The sequence below is a fragment of the Channa argus genome, chromosome 13 (genome assembly GCF_033026475.1).
Source record: "Channa argus isolate prfri chromosome 13, Channa argus male v1.0, whole genome shotgun sequence".
Lineage (NCBI taxonomy): Eukaryota > Metazoa > Chordata > Actinopteri > Anabantiformes > Channidae > Channa > Channa argus.
In genome coordinates this window covers 13,347,708-13,369,297 of record NC_090209.1, presented here as the reverse complement: position 1 = coordinate 13,369,297, position 21,590 = coordinate 13,347,708, and the positions used below count along the sequence as shown (strand labels likewise).

At 43.8% G+C, this 21,590-nt stretch overlaps 1 protein-coding gene across 5 annotated transcripts in view; it reads left to right on the top strand.

The window, feature by feature from the left end:
* Positions 1-20,677, top strand: part of rarga (retinoic acid receptor gamma a) — a 41,367-nt gene extending 20,690 nt beyond the window's left edge. For 3 of the 5 annotated variants that reach the window (XM_067526395.1, XM_067526394.1, XM_067526396.1), the window contains exons 3-9: positions 14,660-14,808; positions 15,183-15,324; positions 16,455-16,618; positions 16,966-17,142; positions 17,444-17,648; positions 17,878-18,036; positions 18,181-20,677. In XM_067526395.1, coding sequence (XP_067382496.1) covers positions 14,660-14,808; positions 15,183-15,324; positions 16,455-16,618; positions 16,966-17,142; positions 17,444-17,648; positions 17,878-18,036; positions 18,181-18,545 — 1,361 coding nt within the window. In that variant the 3' untranslated portion in view covers positions 18,546-20,677. Of the gene's footprint in view, positions 1-1,738; positions 2,263-14,659; positions 14,809-15,182; positions 15,325-16,454; positions 16,619-16,965; positions 17,143-17,443; positions 17,649-17,877; positions 18,037-18,180 lie in introns of those variants that run through there. The other 2 variants (XM_067526397.1, XM_067526398.1) reach the window with 2 other exon arrangements.
* Positions 20,678-21,590: the final 913 nt, after the last annotated feature.

Below are 21,590 nucleotides of genomic sequence, written 5' to 3'. Positions count from 1 at the left end.
ATGCATCCAGATTGGGACATTTTTTGAAATGATTGTGCAAACGGGTGAAGAGGTGGAAAAAACAACAAGCGGGGTTAGCAAGGGCATCTTTGATAGATAGGTTGTTATCTGCTGTAGTCTTACAGTTCAGTTCTCTGCTTCCTCTTTATGGCCTTACAGCTGTATGAGAAACGCATAAAAGCTACTGATTTTGTTTGCTGTTTGATGCAACAAAAGAGCTGTAAACCTGCGGCTTGTATGTGTGAATGTGGGCCTGGATAAATGCAAAGATTATCAGGCCACATGTGTGTATGACTGTGTGTGTGTGTGGTGTGTGTGTGTGTGTGTGTGTGTGTGTGTGCCAGCTAACAAAAATAAACGGGAGGTCCTAACTGGAGGAATAGCTTTTAGGTCAATAAACATTTTAATTGAAATTATTTAGAATAGCCCAAAACATGAAAGCAGGATTTCTGTCTTGAGACAGGAAAAAGAGTGAAGTGTTAGACAGAGGAAGGGGGGGGCACTATGTGTTTATGGAGAGTGTAGCCAGCAGCACAGATTGACAGGAAATGGTGTCTTTTTTGCCTGCTGGGCTGTACCACTTGTACTGGTCTGACAGGGGGAGATGAATGTGTGGGGCACACACACTAAAGCTATTCTATGATCATATATCTCCCATTGTATCAGGCTATTTGCTTTAGCCCAGCCAGAGTCTATCTGTGTACTGAGCAACAGTTAGTATCAGTGACAGGCTTTTTCATTGACCACAGACCGACTATTGATTTCCTTTGATTTACTTTGTCACTGCGAGAGAACCGCTATGTTTTTAAATTCAATTGTCTTTAACATAGAACAGCCTGTGTTAGAGAAGCCTAAATATAGAAAGCAGATTTTTACAGTATGACCTCAATGCTACGGTCTAGCGACCATCCAAATGATACGTGGCTTTCGGATACATTGAAATTCAAGGTCTGCATAATTTGATCACATCTGCATCCTAGCAATTCGGTGTGTGTCTCTGCAAACGTTGCTCAGAAAGGAATCACAAACAAGATTAGGTAAACCTGTGAGAAGTGTGTCCCGCGGCGCTTGGTGTGTTTGCATTTTGGGGGTGAATTTGTAAATGCACTGTGGGGATTGAGCAAGACAACCGTCATTCATCATCTGTTAAAGCAAGTTCAGAGTGAGAGACAGAAAAAATTACCCATCCTCGATTCCCTCAAAAAGAGGAGGGAGGGATTTGCCCTGGCATCTGGTTTCTGGGTTCAACTACAGCACAATGTTCTTTCTTTCTCCCTCTCTGGTTTTCTTTCTCACACACACATACACACCCAGCCAGTGGCTGGACTTTAATATGGTTATGATTAGAGACGGAGGCTCAGAGAAGGGAGGGGAGGGGGCTCATATTTACTGCAAGGGAATTGGGGGAGGTGCGATATAAAGACAAACGGAGACAGGGACCAGATCTGAATGGGACACGATGGGAGGGGTGCTGTGTTTGGAGCTGAAATATGAAACACAAAAGCAGCCGGACAAAAAAGCACAAGAAGAATGGGAATAAAGTTTTGTTCTCTAACCAGATCAGCTCTTCTTCCAGTGCAGGCTCTTCTGGCCAGCCCCCTCCACTGCTCCCCCTCCTTCCTCCTGGGTCCCTCTCTATCCCTCCTTCTCTGGCATTCTCTCTCTCTCTCTCTCTCTCTCTCTCTCTCTCTCCACCCCCTCTCAGAGCGTCATGCCGAGGCAGTTGGTTCGCTCCGCCGTGTCTAGGGCTCAGGGAGAGCTGTGAGAGGCTGTTATTTAGGTCTGTTACAGCAGACAGGGAGCAACTCACCCAAGGTCTGGGGGGGAGTAGAGAGTCAGAGTTGAGCACAGCTCAGCTCATCACAGTAAGGCAGGAACCAGATCTACATTCCAGCTGAGAGGGAGAGGGGGAAACTCTAGCATCGGCAGGAAAGGTCTGCAGAGAGAGTGACAGTGAAAGATAAGTGACGCCAGGGAAGGGAAGGTGGCAGATCCAGCTAGCTGTTGCTGCTGTTTGTTGTCACTGCTTCAGCGAGTGACGTGAGCGGTGGAAGCAGGGCAGGACGAAGGCAGGACTGTAGGCTCATAGGGATTTTTGCTAAGGGAGGGGGGGCGCAATGTTTGACTGTATGGAGGCTCTGGGAATGGGCCCCCGTCAGCTCTATGATGTCACCAGCCGTGGTGCATGCATGCTGCGAAAGGCGAGCCCCTTTTTCGCTGGGTTGGATCCCTTCGTGTGGACGGGCAGTGCCAGCATTCAGTGTAAGTAGCCTGTTTGGAGTTCTTGTATGACACAATCATGTCTGTTTCTGTCTCTGTCTCTGTCCCCGTCTCTCTCATTGCTGGCTTGTTTACCCCTCAGGGCTCAGCCGAGGGAGCTGCTGTCAGGGGTTACAGAGCAGTACAGGAAAAGCCTGAGACAGTCGCCTCTCCTCTCTTATTCTCCTCTTCTCTACTCCCCCCCCCCCCACCCCTCCCCACACTCACACACACACCACCACAGCCCACAGCCTGTCTGCGCTGCTCAGCCATCTGAAAGAAACTCTGCTATGATATGATATGCACTGTGTGTCTGTTATTGTGTACTTGTGTATGCCTGTATGAGTTCATGTTTGACTTTGGAGTTTGAATCCACGGAGTCAAGTTTCAGTGACACTGTGAGCCACCTGAGCTTCGACCTTGCCAGGTGCTCTTTAATAAAAACAAAAGGATTCACCGATTAAAGAAAGAGGAACGGTTAATGAATGAGAGGATGAGAAAGCACAGACACTATGCACAGGCTCTGTTAAATTTAGCTTCCATTCACGGGGATGGGTTTGACACTAGAAGTTTGGTTTCTGATGCATTCCTCATGAAATGTTGATCATGACTGTAGCCTATTTAATATTACAGATGTTAAAGGTTTTGTGTAACCTACTGCAGTATTCATAGGTTGGGGGATTGTTTATGCTTCTGGATAAAAGATGGATATTATGATTATGATATTCCTCTAAAGCCAAACAGACATGAATTAATCAGCAGATGAATTATTTAAGGGATAAATTGATGAATAAATTAGAATTGTGGAATGCATACACAGTCCTAAGAATGCCAAGGGATATTCCAGAAACTCCTTTTGCTCGCTTTCTCTGTCAGCCTCAAGTTTTTCCTCACCCTCATTTCACCTCTAACTTTAGACAAGGCTCTGACTCTAACAACAGGCCTGTCTTTGGACACACAAAACTGGGGTCCATTTCCCCACACTTCCAGGGGGCCACTGCTGCTGTGGGAGAGCGTGTGAGAGTGGAAAAGGAGTGGGGGTGTGCATGCTATGCTGCTCTGGTGGGAGAAGTGTGGAGAGAGCCAAGCCAGATATGACAGTGGAAAACAATCCAGTGTACAAAAAGTGTTGGGGCGGTGGGAATATCAGCTTAACTGTATTCTTGTTTTTTGGGAAATGTTTGAAATAAGTTGTGATTCTTGTTTTTGTATTTTTCTGTTTGTCCATCCTCCTGCTTTTTTGTTCCTTTTTACTTCCTCTTGTGTGGGGGGAGTCATCTGTCTTCATTAATCGTGAAGACACCAGCGTTTCAGTGGCTGTCATGCATACTGGCTGAGCTTTAATGAAGACAGATGCCCTGTCATTGGAGGCCGAGGCCAAGGGGGACTCCAGCCAGCCCAGCCTGCTCTGCTTAGCTAGGGGAGCCCTGACGATAACAAGATGAGATTTGTTTGTTTAATCAATCAGGCCTCTATGGCCTCTCCTTTTAACCCATTCACGCACATGCACACATTTAACAATTAGGCCTCCAGATACCAGAAGTACATTTTTCTTCTGGGTCTTTGTTCCAGAAAATCAAAGAGATAAAAAAGTCCAGAGAAGCTGCCTGAGGGTAAGGGACCAGAGTCTAGCAGAGCAGAGCAAAGTGCAGTCTGGTGTGGTGTACTGTTTCAAGCCCTCTGTGCCCAATAACCTTTGTAAACAAGACTGCCCTATCCCCACACAAGGAGCCATATTGCCTCTCTTTACTGAAACAGTTGCCCCTCATTGTCCTCATCAGTGAGGCTGATGAATTGATGTTTGAGTCTGATATCTCATTAAGCCAGCCCAGCTGTACAACAGAGGGACCTGCCTGGCTACACTCACAAAAAGAGTGCCACCTGCCCTGGCATGATGCTGAACAATGAGGCACTGTGCTCACTTCTTTTTTGTAAAAAACAATCAATAGTGTGGACTAAAATGGTAAATATATGCTTTTAGGTACTTTTTTCAAAAAGTGGATGTAATAAATCTGTCAGAATTTGTTTGATAATCAGTGGAAATGCAGTACAAAATGTTGTGCCCCTCCCTCCATCTCCGTCCCAATGATTATCCTATTGTCTTGGCAATAAATTGCCTGCGGTGATAAGTGTCACCACTGTTGGCCATCGGCCAAGGACTATCACTAGACTTAAAAAGTGCGTGGTCATTTTTCCTGTTTTTTGGTCACCAGTGTGAGGCCTCAATGTCAGAGGTTAGTCAGAGGCTGCAGCCTGGCCAATGTCAGATCTACACCATGTGTGGTGGCCTTGTCAACTTGCTGAAAAGGAGACCCTTTCAAGCAGCCTGGCTTGTGTAATGCTCTTAAGTGCCTTATGCCATGTAGCTGGTACTACATCTGAGCTTCCCCGCATGTAAAGATAATGGACACTGATTTAGTCATATGTCAATAAGAACTGAATTAGTCAACTGCCAGGGAAGCCATTATAGAGAGCCTATGCAGACCAATACCCTCTCTGTCAATGTTCATTTGCTTAGAAAAATGAGACAATTACGCTTAGCAGTTCTCCAGGGTCAGAAGAAGGGGAACAGTGTTTTTCTGACTAAAATACACTTGTAGCTTGATCTTTCTGAACACTGCTGGTTATTAATTGTGATGCTTGCAACCGATACAAACAGGAGACTGACGTGGCGGTAACAGACCGCTCAAATAATCGATCACTACGTGTGCCATCGCACAACACACAATACACAGGTGCACACACCTCTTTGTTTCCCTTAATGTGATGTTCAAATGTGAATTGAGGAGCTAATTGAAATAGGGGGTATATCTCGACAGCAATGGCAGAGAAATAAGAGCTTCCTGTGACCGCTGGCACATTCTGGCCCCGATCATTTTCTTCCTGATGGAAGTCCGCAGTTATTTCATTATAATTACAAAAGATTCAATTAAAAGATTAGAATGCCTGAGGGGGCAGGACTGGGAAGAGATAGTGGTATCTTAGTTAGTGGTGTGTGTGTGTGTGTGTGTCTGTGAGAGAGAAAGAGAGAGAATGTGGGAGACTTATAGTACCGTGGTTGTAGTTATAATGAGGACTTGTCAGTGCTGTTATATATACATAAGCCTTGTTGATCCTTTCAAGATAGTGTCAAAAGAATGTGCTGAAGTTAAAAGGCTTAAGTAGTCAGCTGGTCCAAGGTCACTGAATCGTAATTGATATGGCCGAGGGAAAAACCTTTGCTTGTCTCTGAAAAAAATTATGCCAGTGCAACTAAATGAGCTGTTTGAAGTAAAAAAAAAAAAAAAAGCATAAAGTAAAACGTATAAAATACTGAAGTATGAGGTTGTTCATTTTTTTTTCCCCCTAATCCAAAGTGTAATCAAGAAAACACGCTAATTTTAGAGAGCGTGGACAGCAGCAGTCCTATGCTTGCTTAAGGATAGGGGGTTGTATGCATTCATGTGTAAATATACACAGACTACCGTGTGTGTGTGTGTTTGTAAAATATATCTTTGTAGGACAAATTGTAGTTGACAAATTATTAAATAAATATCTTGTGTCTACTTGCAACTTATTGGATTGTGTTTTTATTAAATGTTTAAATGGTGCTTCTGAATGCTACGAAAAGGGGGTTGAAATATATAATTACAATAGGGTGTAACACTCTGTTACACAGAAGAGTTCTTAACAGCTGCCTAAAAATGTTTCGCTGGTTCATACTTGTACTGTGCATTTACAGTAAACTGAATCTGAAATGATAAATGTGCACTGAATGATTGTATTAAAGTTAGTTCTGAATATATAAGACTTGTATTACATTATAAGATGAAAAATATTTTTGAAGCATGAAGCCATTTAATATAACAACTACTTATGTTGCTGTATCACACCACCTTGCTAACAGAGTTGTCTCAGGCTTACAGCAATAGCTGAACCCATTAATGGGCAGTGCTGCCTATAAATAAACACATTCAATGTCTGCATTTGGTTAACCTTGGTTTTGCTTATGCATAGATTTGACAGTGTCAGCCTGTAGAGTCTATATGTGAACTCCTATATGTCAGTGTGGCATATGTAGTTTACATGGCTGCTTGGCTGGCGTTGGGGACCAAGACTGCTGTGTCAAATCTAGAGACAGACAATGTGCCAGGCTGGATTCCTCAGGCCTGTGTTGGAATTCAGCTCTGCCCCTCAGCGTCAGTCACACCACTGTAAATAAAACTCATCAGCCACCATGTAGAGGCTGAATTTGTCACCTCGGACTTGCTGTTTTGATTTTGGTGTCCATCTTAGTCACTTGCAGCAGCATTTCACCAGAGTGCTTATTTTGAAATATTACGAGGAATCCCGTTCAGGGATTCAACATGACAGAACAAGCTGTTATGAGGCAACTAAGCCAAATGTCTGCCCATGTATCAGCTTAAGCTGAGTACAATATGTGGACTTTCTTAAGTTCTTTCGCAATAGTTTCCTGGTCGCAGAGGTATTATGGCTGCCCACACTAACACTCATGTCTGGCGGCTGTTGTTATAGCTGTTTACTGAGAACAGCTTTTTGCCTGCCAGGCACATTTTCCCTTTACAAATGCGTGGGCAATTGAAACGTTAGGTGTGTGTGTACCTTGGCATTTGTGTGTGCATGCAGTATTTGTGTGTGCACCTTTTGCGAGTTTATTTTCACTGCTGAGTATGTGATGTGCTGTTGCACATGTCTGTCTGTGTACAGTATATAGATATGAGTATGTATATGTTAGCTTTGAGCTTGTGTGTGTGTGTGTGTGAGCTGAGTGTCAGGAGAGCAGGTCTGTTAGCACCATGTTACTGACTGACTGCTTGGCTCCAGCGTTGCTAGGGGGCTCAATGTTATGAGAAGCGAAGGACTCGCCAAGCTGGGACTAGAAAACCCAGAGGAGCCTGACTGTCCTCTGTCCTCTGACTGTGTATATGTGAATGGGCTGTGTTTACACAGTGACAGTGTTTGGCAGGGAGTGGTGGGCGGCTGGTGTAGTACGGCTATTATCTGGACTCAGGAGTGGAGAGTGATGGAAAAGGTTGGTTGAGGGAGGGAGGGAGGCCCGCTCTCTGGTGTTGGTTTCACTTGGACATTAGTCAAATTCTTCCAATGTGCATCTGCAATGAAGACTTCTCTGGAAATGGTTCATTTGTATATACTTGCATTAGTTAATTTGATTGTGTGTGTGTGTGTACACTTGCATTTTAGTTTGTGTGTGTGTGTGTGTGTGTGTGTATGTGTGTCTTTGTGTGTATATTTTGCCTGTGTGATCACTGGGGGCACAGGTGTGTGTGTGCCTGTTAATGTGCACCTGGTGACCAGTTAGGGAGTTTTTATTAGGAAAATATGAATGGCAAAGGAGAACTTCACAGATCCCTCTGTGTGTGTGTGTGTGTGTGTGTGTGTGTCTGTCAGTGTTTCTATGTTTACTCAATGACGGAAATCAGGTTAAGGCAGGAAACAGAGGAGTATGTTGACATATTAAAAGCTTTACATACAGCCGGTCACTAATCAGATTTCTGTTCAGCCTTCTGTCATATTTTTTAACAAAGAATGTCATACCAAACACTTTTTCCTTGTTACTGTTCACATGTATGCCTTCTGTTTCCTTTTAAGTCCGATTTTGTATGTGTTCATGTAAAATTGCTGTTATAAACCTGGTAAGTGTAAACATTGTTACGGAAATGTGGTTGTATGATTCAGTTTTCTCATAACCCATCTCATACGGAGAAATCAGATCAAAGTTGAAAACAAACAACAACCGTGTTATCAAGATCATGTAAACATAGTAACTTGATGTGTAGCGCCTGCATTAGATATCATGCTTTGAGTCTTACACAAGAAGTCACACTCACGAATGGAGATGCACAGGCACAGAAAAAAAAAAACTCTTCTGTAGCCACAAACTAGATAAGAATATGTGCATATCTTCACCGTAGCAAGACCTGTGATTGAATGAGAGCCGTCTATAGCCATCCTGTCAGTAGCCCTGGATTCATCAGCTTCTGCTCAACTGTTTGAGCACCTCACATTTGCCAGAAAATACTGAGAGAAATCCAGCCAAAATTACAGACAGCCAGTTAAACAGGAAGCGATCCAGCAAAGAAGTTAGGGGCTGCTTGGGATGATTTATGCCTTGTTCGGGAATGCTGAATGATTTCAGGGTATACTGATGCCATGGGAACTGACTGAATGGGGATTGCTCGCTTTCTTAGCGACGTCTTATTGTCTGAAAGGTAATAGTCAAACGGTGTTATTTTTGCCCCATACTAATGTCACATGGAAACCTCAGACTCATTGAAAGGCAGAGAGAGACGGAAATGAATCACTATAAGGCCCCAATCTGAATATCTTAGTGCTAGTTCTCTGACAGCCTCCGCCCAGAAACACAGTTGGGCAACCTGTTGGCGGTTGGTTGCCAAGCAAAAGTGAAAAACTCTGATATGCATCATTTCTCGACTGTAACACTCAAAGCAGAAGTTTCTCAGAGCAACTTTTACATGATATGACTCTGATTGTTTGTGCCAGTTAAAGGGAACTTTGTGCCAGTGTTGCAGTGTTTCAGAAAGCACCTTAGAATCATGGATTGTACAACACTCAGACATCAGGAAGGCACAGTCATTTTTGGTAACTCTCAAACTGCTGATCTGTCTGTCTTAGTTTGAGTTTCTGTCTTTGGTTTTGTCTCACTTAAAATCTTTCTAGGCAAATGGGTCGAGGTAAAAAGATTTAAATGCAAATCTGTAAAATCAGAGAAGATGTCAGATTAATGGCTATGATGTTAGATGATTTGATTTGTAGTGTGTGCAGAAACATTTACATGTTGAGTGATAATGAACTGTCTACTACTACTTGTGGGTGTGCTTTTTCCTTCCAATAAGAGGTTTGCTATTACACTTTGGTCTGCGGTGCTTCCCCCATGAGCTGGAGTGAATACTACTGTTGTTGTTTACGTTATCCTCCTTTCCCCTCACTTCCTCTGACAGAGCGAGGCTGCAGCCACTGCTGGGCTACTTCTACTTTTGTAGGTTTCTATTGTTGTGGGGAGGAAGCAATAGCAATTGAACGAGCAGTAGGGGCCTTGCCAGAGACAGACAGGTGAGAGCTGGGGCTACAGATGGTGAGGGGAAGTCTACGAGGACGAGTAAGAACCGAAGGATCAAAGCTTCAGGCTTTCCCTCGATGACTCTTCTCTCCTCACCTCGTCTGTCTGCCTGCCTGCGCCCTCTGTCTGCTTCCTCGCCTGGCTGTGAGTTGTACTGTCTTCTCGACATGATCAATGAGCCAGGCCTACACCGGTTTGCCAGGTTTGGGTTCACTCTCCAGTCACCAGAGGGGAGCTCTGTTCCGCTCTGTCTTCGGGTGTGCAGATGAAGAGTCAGCTGGAGCTCACCACAGGGATGAGGGGCATGTTTTTTTCCACAGATCTGCACTGGACTGTCTACATTTTCCTGCGCTAACCACTAAAGGCCACTAAATAAAATCCTTTCATTGAAATTACATTTCCTTTAATTTCCCCTCACTTTTTAATACCTCCTTCCTCAGGTTTTGTACAAGGACGTTTGAAGGAAACTTTTTTTGCTGGGTTCACAGAGGACAGGGAGCTAAGTGGGCGACTTTGTCTGCTTGAAGCCAACTTGTGTGTTTCTCGACAGGGTTGTGCGGTGCAGGAAAAGGGGGGGTGGTTGCCGCCAAATGTTGGCTTGGCTGACTGCATCAAGAACATATCAAAAGGCCTTTTATTAGGTGCTGTAAAGAAGAAAGGGTGTTTTGAGAGCACCACCAGACTGCAAGGGTAATTCCACTTTTTAAAATGTGCCCTGAGGAAACAGGCTTATCCCACCTGCTGCCTTTCCTGCTCTGCTCTTCTTGTATGCTTTCTTTTGGGGGAGCTCGAGATGAAGAAGTGTGAAGTGTGTGTGCCATGTCACATTGTGTCACTCTCAATGGTCCAGAGTTTTGTCTTCGGAGCTAATGGCAGCAATAAACACATGCCAAAATGTTCCATACCACATATACATCTGGTCTCAAATGTGTGTGCATCGTGCGTTCACACATGCACGTCCTTCATGACTTTCTACTGGTTCTGACAGAAGGGTGTAAAATCCTGAAGATGTGTGTATTAATGTCTGGTTTCTCACACTTACTGGCCAGCTTAGTGTGTTTTCACTGCTCAAACCTGAGCTATTTCCTGGCAGCAGGTTAATTTTTAGCATAGACCTATTTTGAAAAGACACCATTGCACGACCACTTTCTGTGCTTTTCAGTTTGTCGATAGAAGCCCAGGTAATGAGCTTTCTGACAGCTGTTGAAAGCCATTGCTACCTCTCAGCACTTTTAATGAAAGCATCCCTTTCCCTGTCAACACGCACATAGCTCCCTCCCACTTTTTTACTTGTCCACTATACTTCACCAGACTACTTCTTTCTCAATTGTAGGCAGGTTGCATCATGAATACTTGTGTAACCCACACAATAGAGACTTAATAGACATCCCATTTGAAACCTTGCAGGTGACTCAACTGTGTGACAGAGCTTCAACAGAACAGCAGTGTTATTTCACCTGTGAGAAAGTATAGCAGCGAGGGACACAGACAAGCGGCTAAAAAAGCAGTGACGGAGATACTCCGGAAATACTGGTACTAAAACGAGGAAGGAAACAACAGCTTGTTGTGTTAGACCTTGTCATACAAGCCTCAGAGGGATGGCAGGAAGACGTGGGCAGAGATGCAGAAAGAAGGAGAGTGAAATAAACTGGCACCACTTACAAGGGTGTGGTGCTTTCTTTTCCTCTTTCATGAAGCTCAGTTCTTCATGGAAACCTTTTAGTGTGCTGATGGTCACTCAGTCAGCGCCCTATGGTGCTGTAGCCTCTGTCATGGGGTAGAGGGCCAAGGGCACCCACAAAGGCCCCACCTAGTGTGCCAGCAAGTTTTCCAGCCCACTGTTCACCAGCCTCTCTCAATCTGCTCCCCTTCTGCTGCTACTGTCTGCCCAGTGCCCAACCCTCTTTTCACAGTGAGCCCTACTGTGTGCCCCTTTCTCACACACTGCCTCCAAGTCTCACACACTCTTTTACTGCTCAGTGCATTTGACAAGAACACGCAAGCTTTGCAAGCTGTTTAATGAAGGTAAAGATGGAGACAAAGGCCCCACATGCCCATGCTTGCAGTAAAACTGGAACAGAAAAAAAAAAAACGTCTCAACACAATGAGCTACACAGACACGCATGGAGGAGGATATTTTATTGGGTAACACTGGAGCTTACTGCCGCACTGTTACCAACAGTCCTGCATTTGCAAATCAAATTGAGGCTGCAGAGAGTGGGCAGTGCCGCTGGTTGGAGTTACACATAAAGCAGATTACATAAACACAGAAATGAACACTTACAAATATGTGTCTGCCATGTACTTGTTTACTATACTGTGTTTACACTGCTGACACACAGAAACAGTCTGTGCCATTTGCTCTCACGTGCCAAGACTGGACCTCTGGAACAACTTCCCACTGAAGATTCAGTCACACCTTCGAGTCACGTAGACAAAATGTGCAGGCCTATTGTGAAAGAGAACTTGTTACACTGCGAGAATGTCATATGCTGCTCAGTTAAAAGGAGTGTGTTGCAACACAAAACACAAGCTGCATAGTCATGCCTTCGCTCACATACATTAGAAACACTCCCCTTTCCAGCTGAGTGAACAGTAGGCAGCTTCAGTGTTACCAGAAAGTCCCTTGTTTTTCCACAAAATCCTATCCTATTCTTTCTGTTTCTCTCACATTGTATCTGTCGAACCCAAAGGGACATTGATTGGCCCAGTTGACTTGACCCAGAATTTAATGTAATTAACCTAGCTGAAGTCACCTTCAGCTAAACGGCTATTTCTGTCATGTGCAGTTACATTTAACATCTAACGAGGTTATGGAGAATCATGCACATCCCACTCAAGCTGAAGCACTTTAGTGTATTGTAGGGTGTCAATATTGTCGTCCTGTGTGTGTAATTTATAGCCCATTGAACAGTATCAGTGTGCGTATGCGACCAGGGGATTATGCCTGGTCATTGCAGTTGGGCCACTTGTGCACAGAGCACTGAAAGAAGGGATTAGGGAGTAAACTGATACTTAGCAGCAAGTGAACGGCGGCTACTGATAACTTAACTCTCATTCTGTCTTACCACTGTCATCTTCTTCTCCTCCCCCAACAACAGCAGCCACCCACCTATCCCGCTCCTCTCATCTCATCCGTCCGTCATCGGCTCGCAGGCCTCAGCCGGTGAATTGTCATGCAAATAGTGCCCCAGGCATCGGAGCGCTGATAAGGAGGGCCTCTCATTTCACAGGGCTTTGTTTTCTAAACAGTGATGAGCTGAGTTGAGGAGACTGGGGAAAGGGGCTGTCTGAATGGGCCCTCTCCCTGTGGCGCCCTGGGGTAAGTGGTGAGGGGGATTAGGATGGAGCTGACTCAATGAGGCAAAGTCTGGGAGGTGGGAACAGGAGTTGTGTTCTCCAAGAGGAACCAGTTTTAAAGTGTGGATGGAGCCTGACGTATTTTCTCTCTTACTGCTGTTCGTGTTTTCTCCATGATGGTCATTTTCCTTTCTGGCTCCCTTTCTTGCTCCATTTAGGTAGTGTCAGTCAGTATTCGTTACTTGACGCCACATATGGTTTGTCCTTGTTGTCAGCGCTCGGTCTGGAGCCTCATTTGCTGCTGTTATTATTGCATAAACACAGAGGTTCATGGCATGTTCAGAGGGTTTCTGCTCTTCCACTGACCCTGCCGCTTTGTTACATTCTGGCCAAGGAGATACCAGAATTGCTGTACAAACATTCAGCAGGCGTAAACTTCAGATTGATTTGCACATTTGGCTTTGGGATTGCACTCAAAAGTAATGGGAAACATATTTGCCTCCAGCAAAGTACGCCTTTTAAAGGAGGACTTTGAATGTGGATTCTGAATAGTCAAATATAAAAATATATATGAAGAACAGATGTTTGAACAGCAGGCAATAAATGAAAAATGTCTTGACATATTTCTGTTACTATCGTTAATGAGGTAGTAGCTGGCGAGTCACGGCAGCTGTAGCAGTGGTAGTAATGGTCAGCATGGTCTTGAACAAGACTTGCCCTCAGTCTGTCCTCTCCTCCCCCTCTGCTCCTTTCTCTGTTTTTTATCAAATTCCTCTTTTTATGCCCCTCTTTTCTTCTTTTTGAAGTCTTCGCTTTCTTGTAAAAAGCCAAGCTGGTGGTTTTTGCCCCAGCCTTGGGTGTGAGAGAGAGAAGGGGGGGGGGTTGTTGTAGGTTAAGTTTAGCCTATCCCTCTGTGCTTTCTGTTGAAGGTGTTGGGGGGAGTTGGGGGCAGTAAAAGTTAGAATTTTAGAGCCTCCCTGTTTTTTTATTTTATGATTGGCTCTTTTTACAGGCTAGGAGCTACAGCTGGTGGTGTGAATAGCTGCCCAAGGTGACCGAGTCCACATAAAGTATAGGTCAGTCGGGCTGGGGCCTCTAGTCCAGCCATGGGACCGCCTTTATAGGCAGCCTTACGAGCCTAAGCGTCTATTAAAACCTGGCAGGGCTGCACTGAGGAATTTAGGACCAGGAAACAAGAGGAAAATAGGGTTTGTGTGTCAGGGGGTGGTGGGATGCAGAGTTGGGGGTGAAGTTTGAGGGTGACTAAGGGTGAAAGTTGTTGAATTGGGGGGGGCAACATGTGTGTCTGAGTTTTTGCAGACTATGCATGTGGGATGAGGGACTGGCTCTGTGTGTTTTCAGCAGCTTAAATCCATTTGCTGCACTCTTGTATTTCTAAAAGACCCTGTATCGGTTCCACTTTACAACATAGTGAAGTTTTATGCACCATAGCCTGTAGTGCTGCCGCCACAGCTTTGTCCCTGGTTTAAGAAATTTTACACAAGCTTTGCATGTGTGTTTGACATGTGTCTAATCTTTGCATGCAAGATGTCATCATGAGCTGTCGTCAGTATATGGAATGAGGAAGAGCAAGCTTTGTCTTCTGGCAGCAAGAGCTCACTCACTTACCTGGCCTAATCAGAGAACCTGTCAATCAATGGGACTCGTACTCATTGTTGTGTAAAACAATTTCGTCTCTGCTGTCAGACAGTCATCTGTCCCTTTGTTTGTCTGTTTTCACACAAATCGATATTTGCCCCAAAGAGACAAGTTAAACAAATGATAATAATAGTGTATATGTTCACCAGCTGAACTTAGCTGAACCCAACAGAACCTAACTGAACTTACTGACTGGAAATGTTGCCAGCTGTCAAATCATGTTTCCATTAGGTTAAGCACACTCGACTAGCCAAGCTGGTACATGTATTGACAAGTGCATGTGTTAACAGTAGCTCTAGTGGTCATTTGTGATAAATCATGTGCTCTGCTTTTTTTTCCCAGCGGTAGAGACCCAGAGCACCAGCTCAGAGGAGATGGTACCCAGTTCTCCATCTCCACCTCCCCCACCTCGTGTCTACAAGCCCTGCTTTGTGTGCCAGGACAAGTCCTCTGGGTACCACTATGGGGTCAGCTCATGTGAGGGCTGCAAGGTGAGAAGCCCCTGCCAAAGGCTTTTGAGCCCTGCTTTGTCCTGATTAATTACAGGGATTCATGAAAATAAATATATATAAATGTTGCAATAATCCGGGGTTAGCTACATTTGGTACATTTGCTTCATTGAAACAGTGGCAATGGTTCAGTTCTTTAGCTTCTATATGGATGTGTGATTACAGTGTTAAAATCACTAAGGTGAAAGTAAAAGTAAGGCAAAGATCAAAATGTTTCGTCTGTTTTGGATTCAACAGTAGGTCCATTATGAAGGAGAAACGGTTAAACGTCACATCCTTGAGTGGATAACTTGATCATAATACACAATCTCTCTCTCTCCCACTCACCCTTTGTCTCTTGCTTCCTGATGCTCCAGGGTTTCTTCCGCCGCAGTATCCAGAAGAACATGGTGTACACCTGCCACAGAGACAAGAACTGTCAGATTAACAAGGTCACACGCAACCGGTGCCAGTACTGCAGGCTGCAGAAGTGCTTTGAGGTCGGCATGTCCAAGGAAGGTGAGCCCTCCAGGGCCGCAGTCCCAAGAGATATAGAGACCCACTTCCCAAACATGGACTTTTACTCCCTCACACACCCAAGTACTGTGGTGTGTGAGCTAGTGAATATGCAGCCAGACAGAGCCTTAGATTCAACCTTCCTATCTTTCAGAAATACTGTAGATCAAAACGCATTATAATATACCAAAATACCTTAAAGATAGTGGCCAACAGTTGATATTTCAATACTTGGCTCAGATCTGATTTTCGTTTTAACTTCAAGTGACCTGACATACTTGGTGTAAACCTATTGATCTATTAATGCTCAGTTGGAGACTCTGGGAAACTATGGTCTAGTGAGAAACAAGCAGATGATGGGCCTGCTAGGGGTGGTGATCGGGGTGAGGCTGGGCACTGTACCAATCATATGACTAATCATTTTACGAAATGATTGTGACTTCCTGTTCACCACAAAACCTCGCCCCTATGCCTAGCACAGACACTGCTTTCATTCATTAAGGCAGCAGAGCAGAAAACAAGATCTTGAGGTTTGAAAAAGATAATGCACACAGGATTCACACTGTTTGCAAAATCAAAGAAACAATTTTATTCTCTCTTTAGTTTGACCTTACGTTAGGTTTGCTGTTAAAGTTAAAGTGGCAGTTTTTTGCCCTCTGCTGAGCCCATGGGACATGATTGTGGGTGTAATGTTTGTGTGGGATGTGTGTTAAGGCCGGGATCACATTGTGCCTCCGCTATTACTGGATATCCTGAGAGGAAGGAAAGTATGGGAGGAGGAGGGAGAGGAGGCAGAGAGGGAGAGAGTGGAGGACTGGCTTATGTGCACTGGTCAAGTGGATAGATAGATGGACAAGGAAGCGAGTGGATGATAAGAAAGAGATAGCCAGTGTCCGTGCTGTGCTCAAGGAAATACTGTTAAGAGGAATCTGAGTTGCTACTGAATTCTGGTTTCCACTGGCAAAAAAAGATGTTCTCAGAAATGAGGCCCTGTGCATGAAGTGAAAACGTTCACAGCACTCAGGCAGCACAGATTTTAAAGATCTTTAAAATTGCAAGAGGAAAGAGTTTTGTATGAAATAGTAGAAAATCTCTCTTCTAACCCATTTGTTTACTTGTTTTCCTTCATGTAGCGGTGCGTAATGACAGAAACAAGAAGAAGAAGGATGTGAAGGAGGAGGTAGTGCTTCCAGAAAGCTATGAACTAAGTGGAGAACTGGAGGAGTTGGTCAATAAAGTCAGCAAAGCTCACCAAGAAACGTTCCCGTCACTTTGCCAGTTAGGCAAATACACCACCGTAAGTCGCACTCACACACGTAACTTACACTGCTGTGGACTCATACTGTTTGTGGCAACATTCTGCAATCTATGCCGTCATAGAGGATTCCTAAATTGCAAGCAAAGGCGTAAATTCACCGTAGCTTTCCCAACACAGTGGTGGCTTAACCTATTCAGTTCCCCATTAAGCCATCTGTGTGGCCTGTGAATGATTAATGTAACATGTAAATGGATTTTTTTCCCCTTGATTGATGTAAAATGTAAATGTGTTGTGAGGCACAGACATGCTTGCTCTTGTTGAAAACAGGGTTGCGCACCACCTCTGGTACATCACACTGAACTGTGGGTGTTGTTATGTGTGTTCAGAATTCAAGTTCAGACCACCGGGTGCAGCTAGATCTGGGGCTATGGGACAAGTTCAGTGAGCTCTCCACCAAATGCATCATCAAGATTGTGGAATTTGCCAAGCGTCTCCCCGGTTTTACCAGCCTCACCATCGCGGACCAGATCACTCTACTTAAGTCAGCCTGCCTGGACATACTGGTGGGGAACCATAGTATTTATTTTTTTCTTCTGTCCTTTTCACTTAACTGTGATGAATAAATGACAAGAGAAGAAAAGTGTAGTCTGAGATGAGGGAACACTTGCATCTAGTGGTGAAATGTGGTGATGCAGGAAGGTTTGCAGAAGTGATGCATTACACACACAAAAACAAAAGATACAAATGAGTGCCTCATTGTATAGGTAATGCAGATAGATTGGTGTTTGTAGAAAGCTTATTATATCAGCATTCCATCACATTTGAAGAATTCTTACAAAGATTCTTACCTTCTTTTGCTCACAGATGCTGAGGATCTGCACACGCTACACCCCAGAACAGGACACTATGACCTTCTCAGATGGCTTGACTCTGAACCGGACTCAGATGCACAATGCCGGCTTTGGACCGCTCACAGACCTAGTGTTTGCATTTGCTGGTCAGCTTTTACCCCTGGAGATGGATGACACAGAAACCGGTCTTCTCAGTGCCATCTGCCTCATCTGTGGAGGTACTGCAGTGTGCACAGACACCTTGAAAAGATCAGTTGTAATGTTTTTAGTAGATGTCTATGTGAGCAGTCCTATCCATGCTTTGATAACATCAGAAATTCTTAGAAAAAAGCTAAATAATTGTCTTCCATGTACAATCTTTTCAAAAAATAATAAACATTTTACAAATATTTAATTGTATTAGTACAGTTTTTGTAAATAATGCAATAAAACTGCATTCCTCTTCAGACCGTATGGATCTAGAGGAGCCCCAGAAAGTGGATAAGCTACAAGAGCCTCTACTTGAGGCTCTAAAAATCTATGCCAGGCGCCGCCGCCCCAACAAGCCCCACATGTTCCCTCGCATGCTGATGAAGATCACTGACCTCAGGGGGATCAGCACCAAAGGTCAGTATAAAGAGCCTAATGCTTATAGACCTCTTGACTTTCATAACTCACTTGGGCTTTTTCTGCAAACATGTTCTGAATGAGAGAAGGGGGAAAAAAAACACAATTGTCACACACTCGTTCTGTTCCATTTTCTGATTCCAGGTGCAGAGAGAGCCATCACTCTGAAGATGGAGATCCCAGGGCCTATGCCTCCTTTGATTAGGGAGATGCTTGAGAATCCAGAGGCATTTGAAGACCAAACGGAGTGCAAAGAGAGCCCGCCGCCTCCACCCCCGCCACCTCCTCCACCAGCAGCCCTGGTCCTAAAGCAGGAGGCAGAGGATGAGGATGACAGCTGGGCCACAGAGAACGGCAGTGAACCATCACCAGAAGAGGAGGATGAAGATGAGGATGATGAAGTGGGAGATGAAGAACGAGACAGGGGCTCGGACAGTGATGGGGAGCCCTGGGGTGTTCTGGATGCCATAGATGGGTCGAGGAAAGGCCTTGTTGGGAGGGCGCAATGAACTGAGCATTTCATACACACACACACACACACACACACACACACACACACACACACACACACACACACACACACACACACACATACAGCACATCCTCACTCACTCTCCTCACCTCAAGAAAATGCTGGCCTTCCTTCCCACTTTCTCTCTCCTTACTGCACATCATTGTTTCCTCCTCAGTGGAGCACAACGGAGCCTTATGCTTACAGACACTTCTAACTCTGGCCACACGGTCACTGACAAGTGAACTAGAGAAAAATAACGGAGAGATGAACTCCTGGCATTAGCCAAGAGGGAAGTTTAATGCGACAAAAAGAACATAACCTTTTTGAGAAAGCTTTTTCCGGTGGATTCCGATGGATTGCAACAAGCACATTTCTCAATAGAAAACAAAAGTACAGGGCAAAACCAAATCATTTATGCTTATCTTTTGTTTTAGTGGTTATTGCTTTTGAATATTTTTCAGTTTTACGTTCATTTTCCAATTTATGACTAAGTCCATGCATATCTATATACCATTATATTTTTTGTCTTTGTTTGTTTTTCTGGTTTATATATGAATCTTTTAGATACATTTTCTTTTTGAATAGCTTTCCAGAGAAATTATTCAGATGGAAAGAAGGTAAATCAGAATTGGCTGGGTCTTCCTTATCAGCTACATATGCTTGGCTGGGGCTTTTTGGGGCACTTTGGCTCACTTTGGATGTCAATGATAATCAACCCAGAGGACAATTATTATGTTGCAGTGACTTCATCAGTTTCTGTTATCAGGGAATTGGCATTATTCTTTTTAGCTCTTGTTGAGGCCAATACAAGCTCTCATTGCAGAAAGTAAGTATCTTTGTGCCAAAGTTAGGAAATGTCCTCTTTGAAGCATGGGTTTGACTACTGGCAGAGACTCCACCCACAAGCCAGTGATCCTCATGGCAGAGTGCTCACTCACACATACACTAACACACCCTTGATCTCATGTACAGTATACACACACACACACACACACACATACACACACACACTCCTTTCACTCTACCCTCAGCTATAGCAGATGTGCCAACCTGGCATTGAATGCCCAAGCAGAGATTTACACTTGACCATTAATGTAGCACTTTTGTGATCCTCTGTTCATGTAAGGCACATCTCGTCTGCTAATGGTAGAGTTACTTTGAGCTTACACCACACTAACGACAGCATCAACATATTAAATACAATCAAACTTAGAGCACTCGCCAATTAAGTCAGTGGAAAAATACACACGTGCACACTTTCAGTATGGACAAAAACATCCACACGTGGTAGCGACATTATGCATCAACACAATGATCAAACACATATGCAAGTCATAAGCTGGAATCTATATGGAAGACATTGTGGAATCAGACTCAGGGCTTTTCAGTAAGGACCAAACCCTAGCTGCATCAGGCATGCTAGAAACAGGCAATATTTATGTGTGTATTTTTGAATTAGTTTTTTGATCAGCTCAACCCCTCTGCGCGTACATAGAAGGTGACAGGTCAGGCGATTGAATCATCATCATCACTGTTCAGCCTGTGTTTGTGTTGGCATACATGCAGCAAACTGCCTTCTCACCCCAAAAGCCATTATATCATCTTGTCTTCTTGAGTATATCCTCACTTCTTTTTCAAGGAACTGTGGGGGATTATGTGCTCTCATGTATCAATTCTTTATTGCCAAAATGTCTCAGCAGGCGATCAGCAGGGAGAGCATGGCTGATCTATAGTTTTTTCTATCTCTCTTTGAAGCAATATGAACATAGTTTCTGTAGTGGTGAGAGGTCTCCTCTTCTGAACATGGGCAGGTCTCCTCATTTAGAGGTCTGTGTGTGTGTGTGTGTGTGTGTGTGTGTGTGTGTGTGAATGCTTTTTCAGTCATTGGGTGAATGTCCTCATTACGGTGCTGTCACACAAAAATTCTTGTGTGATGACCTCATCCTTTCTCTCTCTGCCAGGCTGTCATGATGTTAATGATGGTAATGCAGGCAGAACATAGAGAATATGTTGTTTTTGTTTGTCAGTATGGCCAAGGTGTTGTCTACCCTCTGTTAATGTCAACTCTTGTCATACAAAAAGCCATATAAACAGTAAGAGGCACAATAAACAATTTTTGTCAGATTACTGGACTTTTTTGTTGTCATTTTCTTGCAGAAATGTTTTAAGCATTTCACTATAAATTAACAGCTTTTAGTGAATATAGCCACACATTACCAGTATGCATCAGTAGAGGGAGCTCTTGCCACGTGACTGCAGGGCAAGCTGCATGCAACATTGATCCTATATTGAGCATAAGATCTGGGACCTTTGTGCCATAGAACTATGGGTGTGTAGGCTGATAAATCACTGTCTCCCGTTTAACAAGGACATCAGATAAAGGTCTGTTCCTTAGATCTGTTCACTCTGCACTTGGTAGCATAAAAACTCATTCAGTTGCTCGTTCCTATAGTTTTGTTTTAAAGATGGTGAAGAAAGTTAAAGAGCAAAACAACAAAGAAATTAAAAGACAGTGCTTATTAGAGTGTAATAATATATCAATCTTAAATACAGTAGGTCAAACATCAGTTAGTCTATAATAAATTAGTCCCATTAGCAGAAAATTAATCAAATATTATAAAAGTGTTCACTTGATTTAAAAGCTAAATTATTGTGATATTAGTTAAAAAAATATTTATATGATATTTGAAAACTTCAGTATAAGCTCTGCAAAGCTGTGATGGGCATTTTTTCTATAATTTTATAATGTTTTATGGCAAAAAAACAGCTGCTGACCAAAATATTCGAGTTCATATTATAGGTCTGTCTGTGAAAATGAACAGAGAACGTACATGATCCAGTGTGGTTTTGGATTTCTGTGAACATTTGTGACCTCTGACCCTGTACAAGTCAGCAGCTTCAAAACTGTTTTGGTAATGACATGTGAACTCAAGTCAACACATTTGTCAAATTAACATACATGTAGTCCTGCAAACCATATTTGTAACACACAAATGAGTAAAAGAAGAAAACACTGATAGCTGTAATGCATTTTCCATCA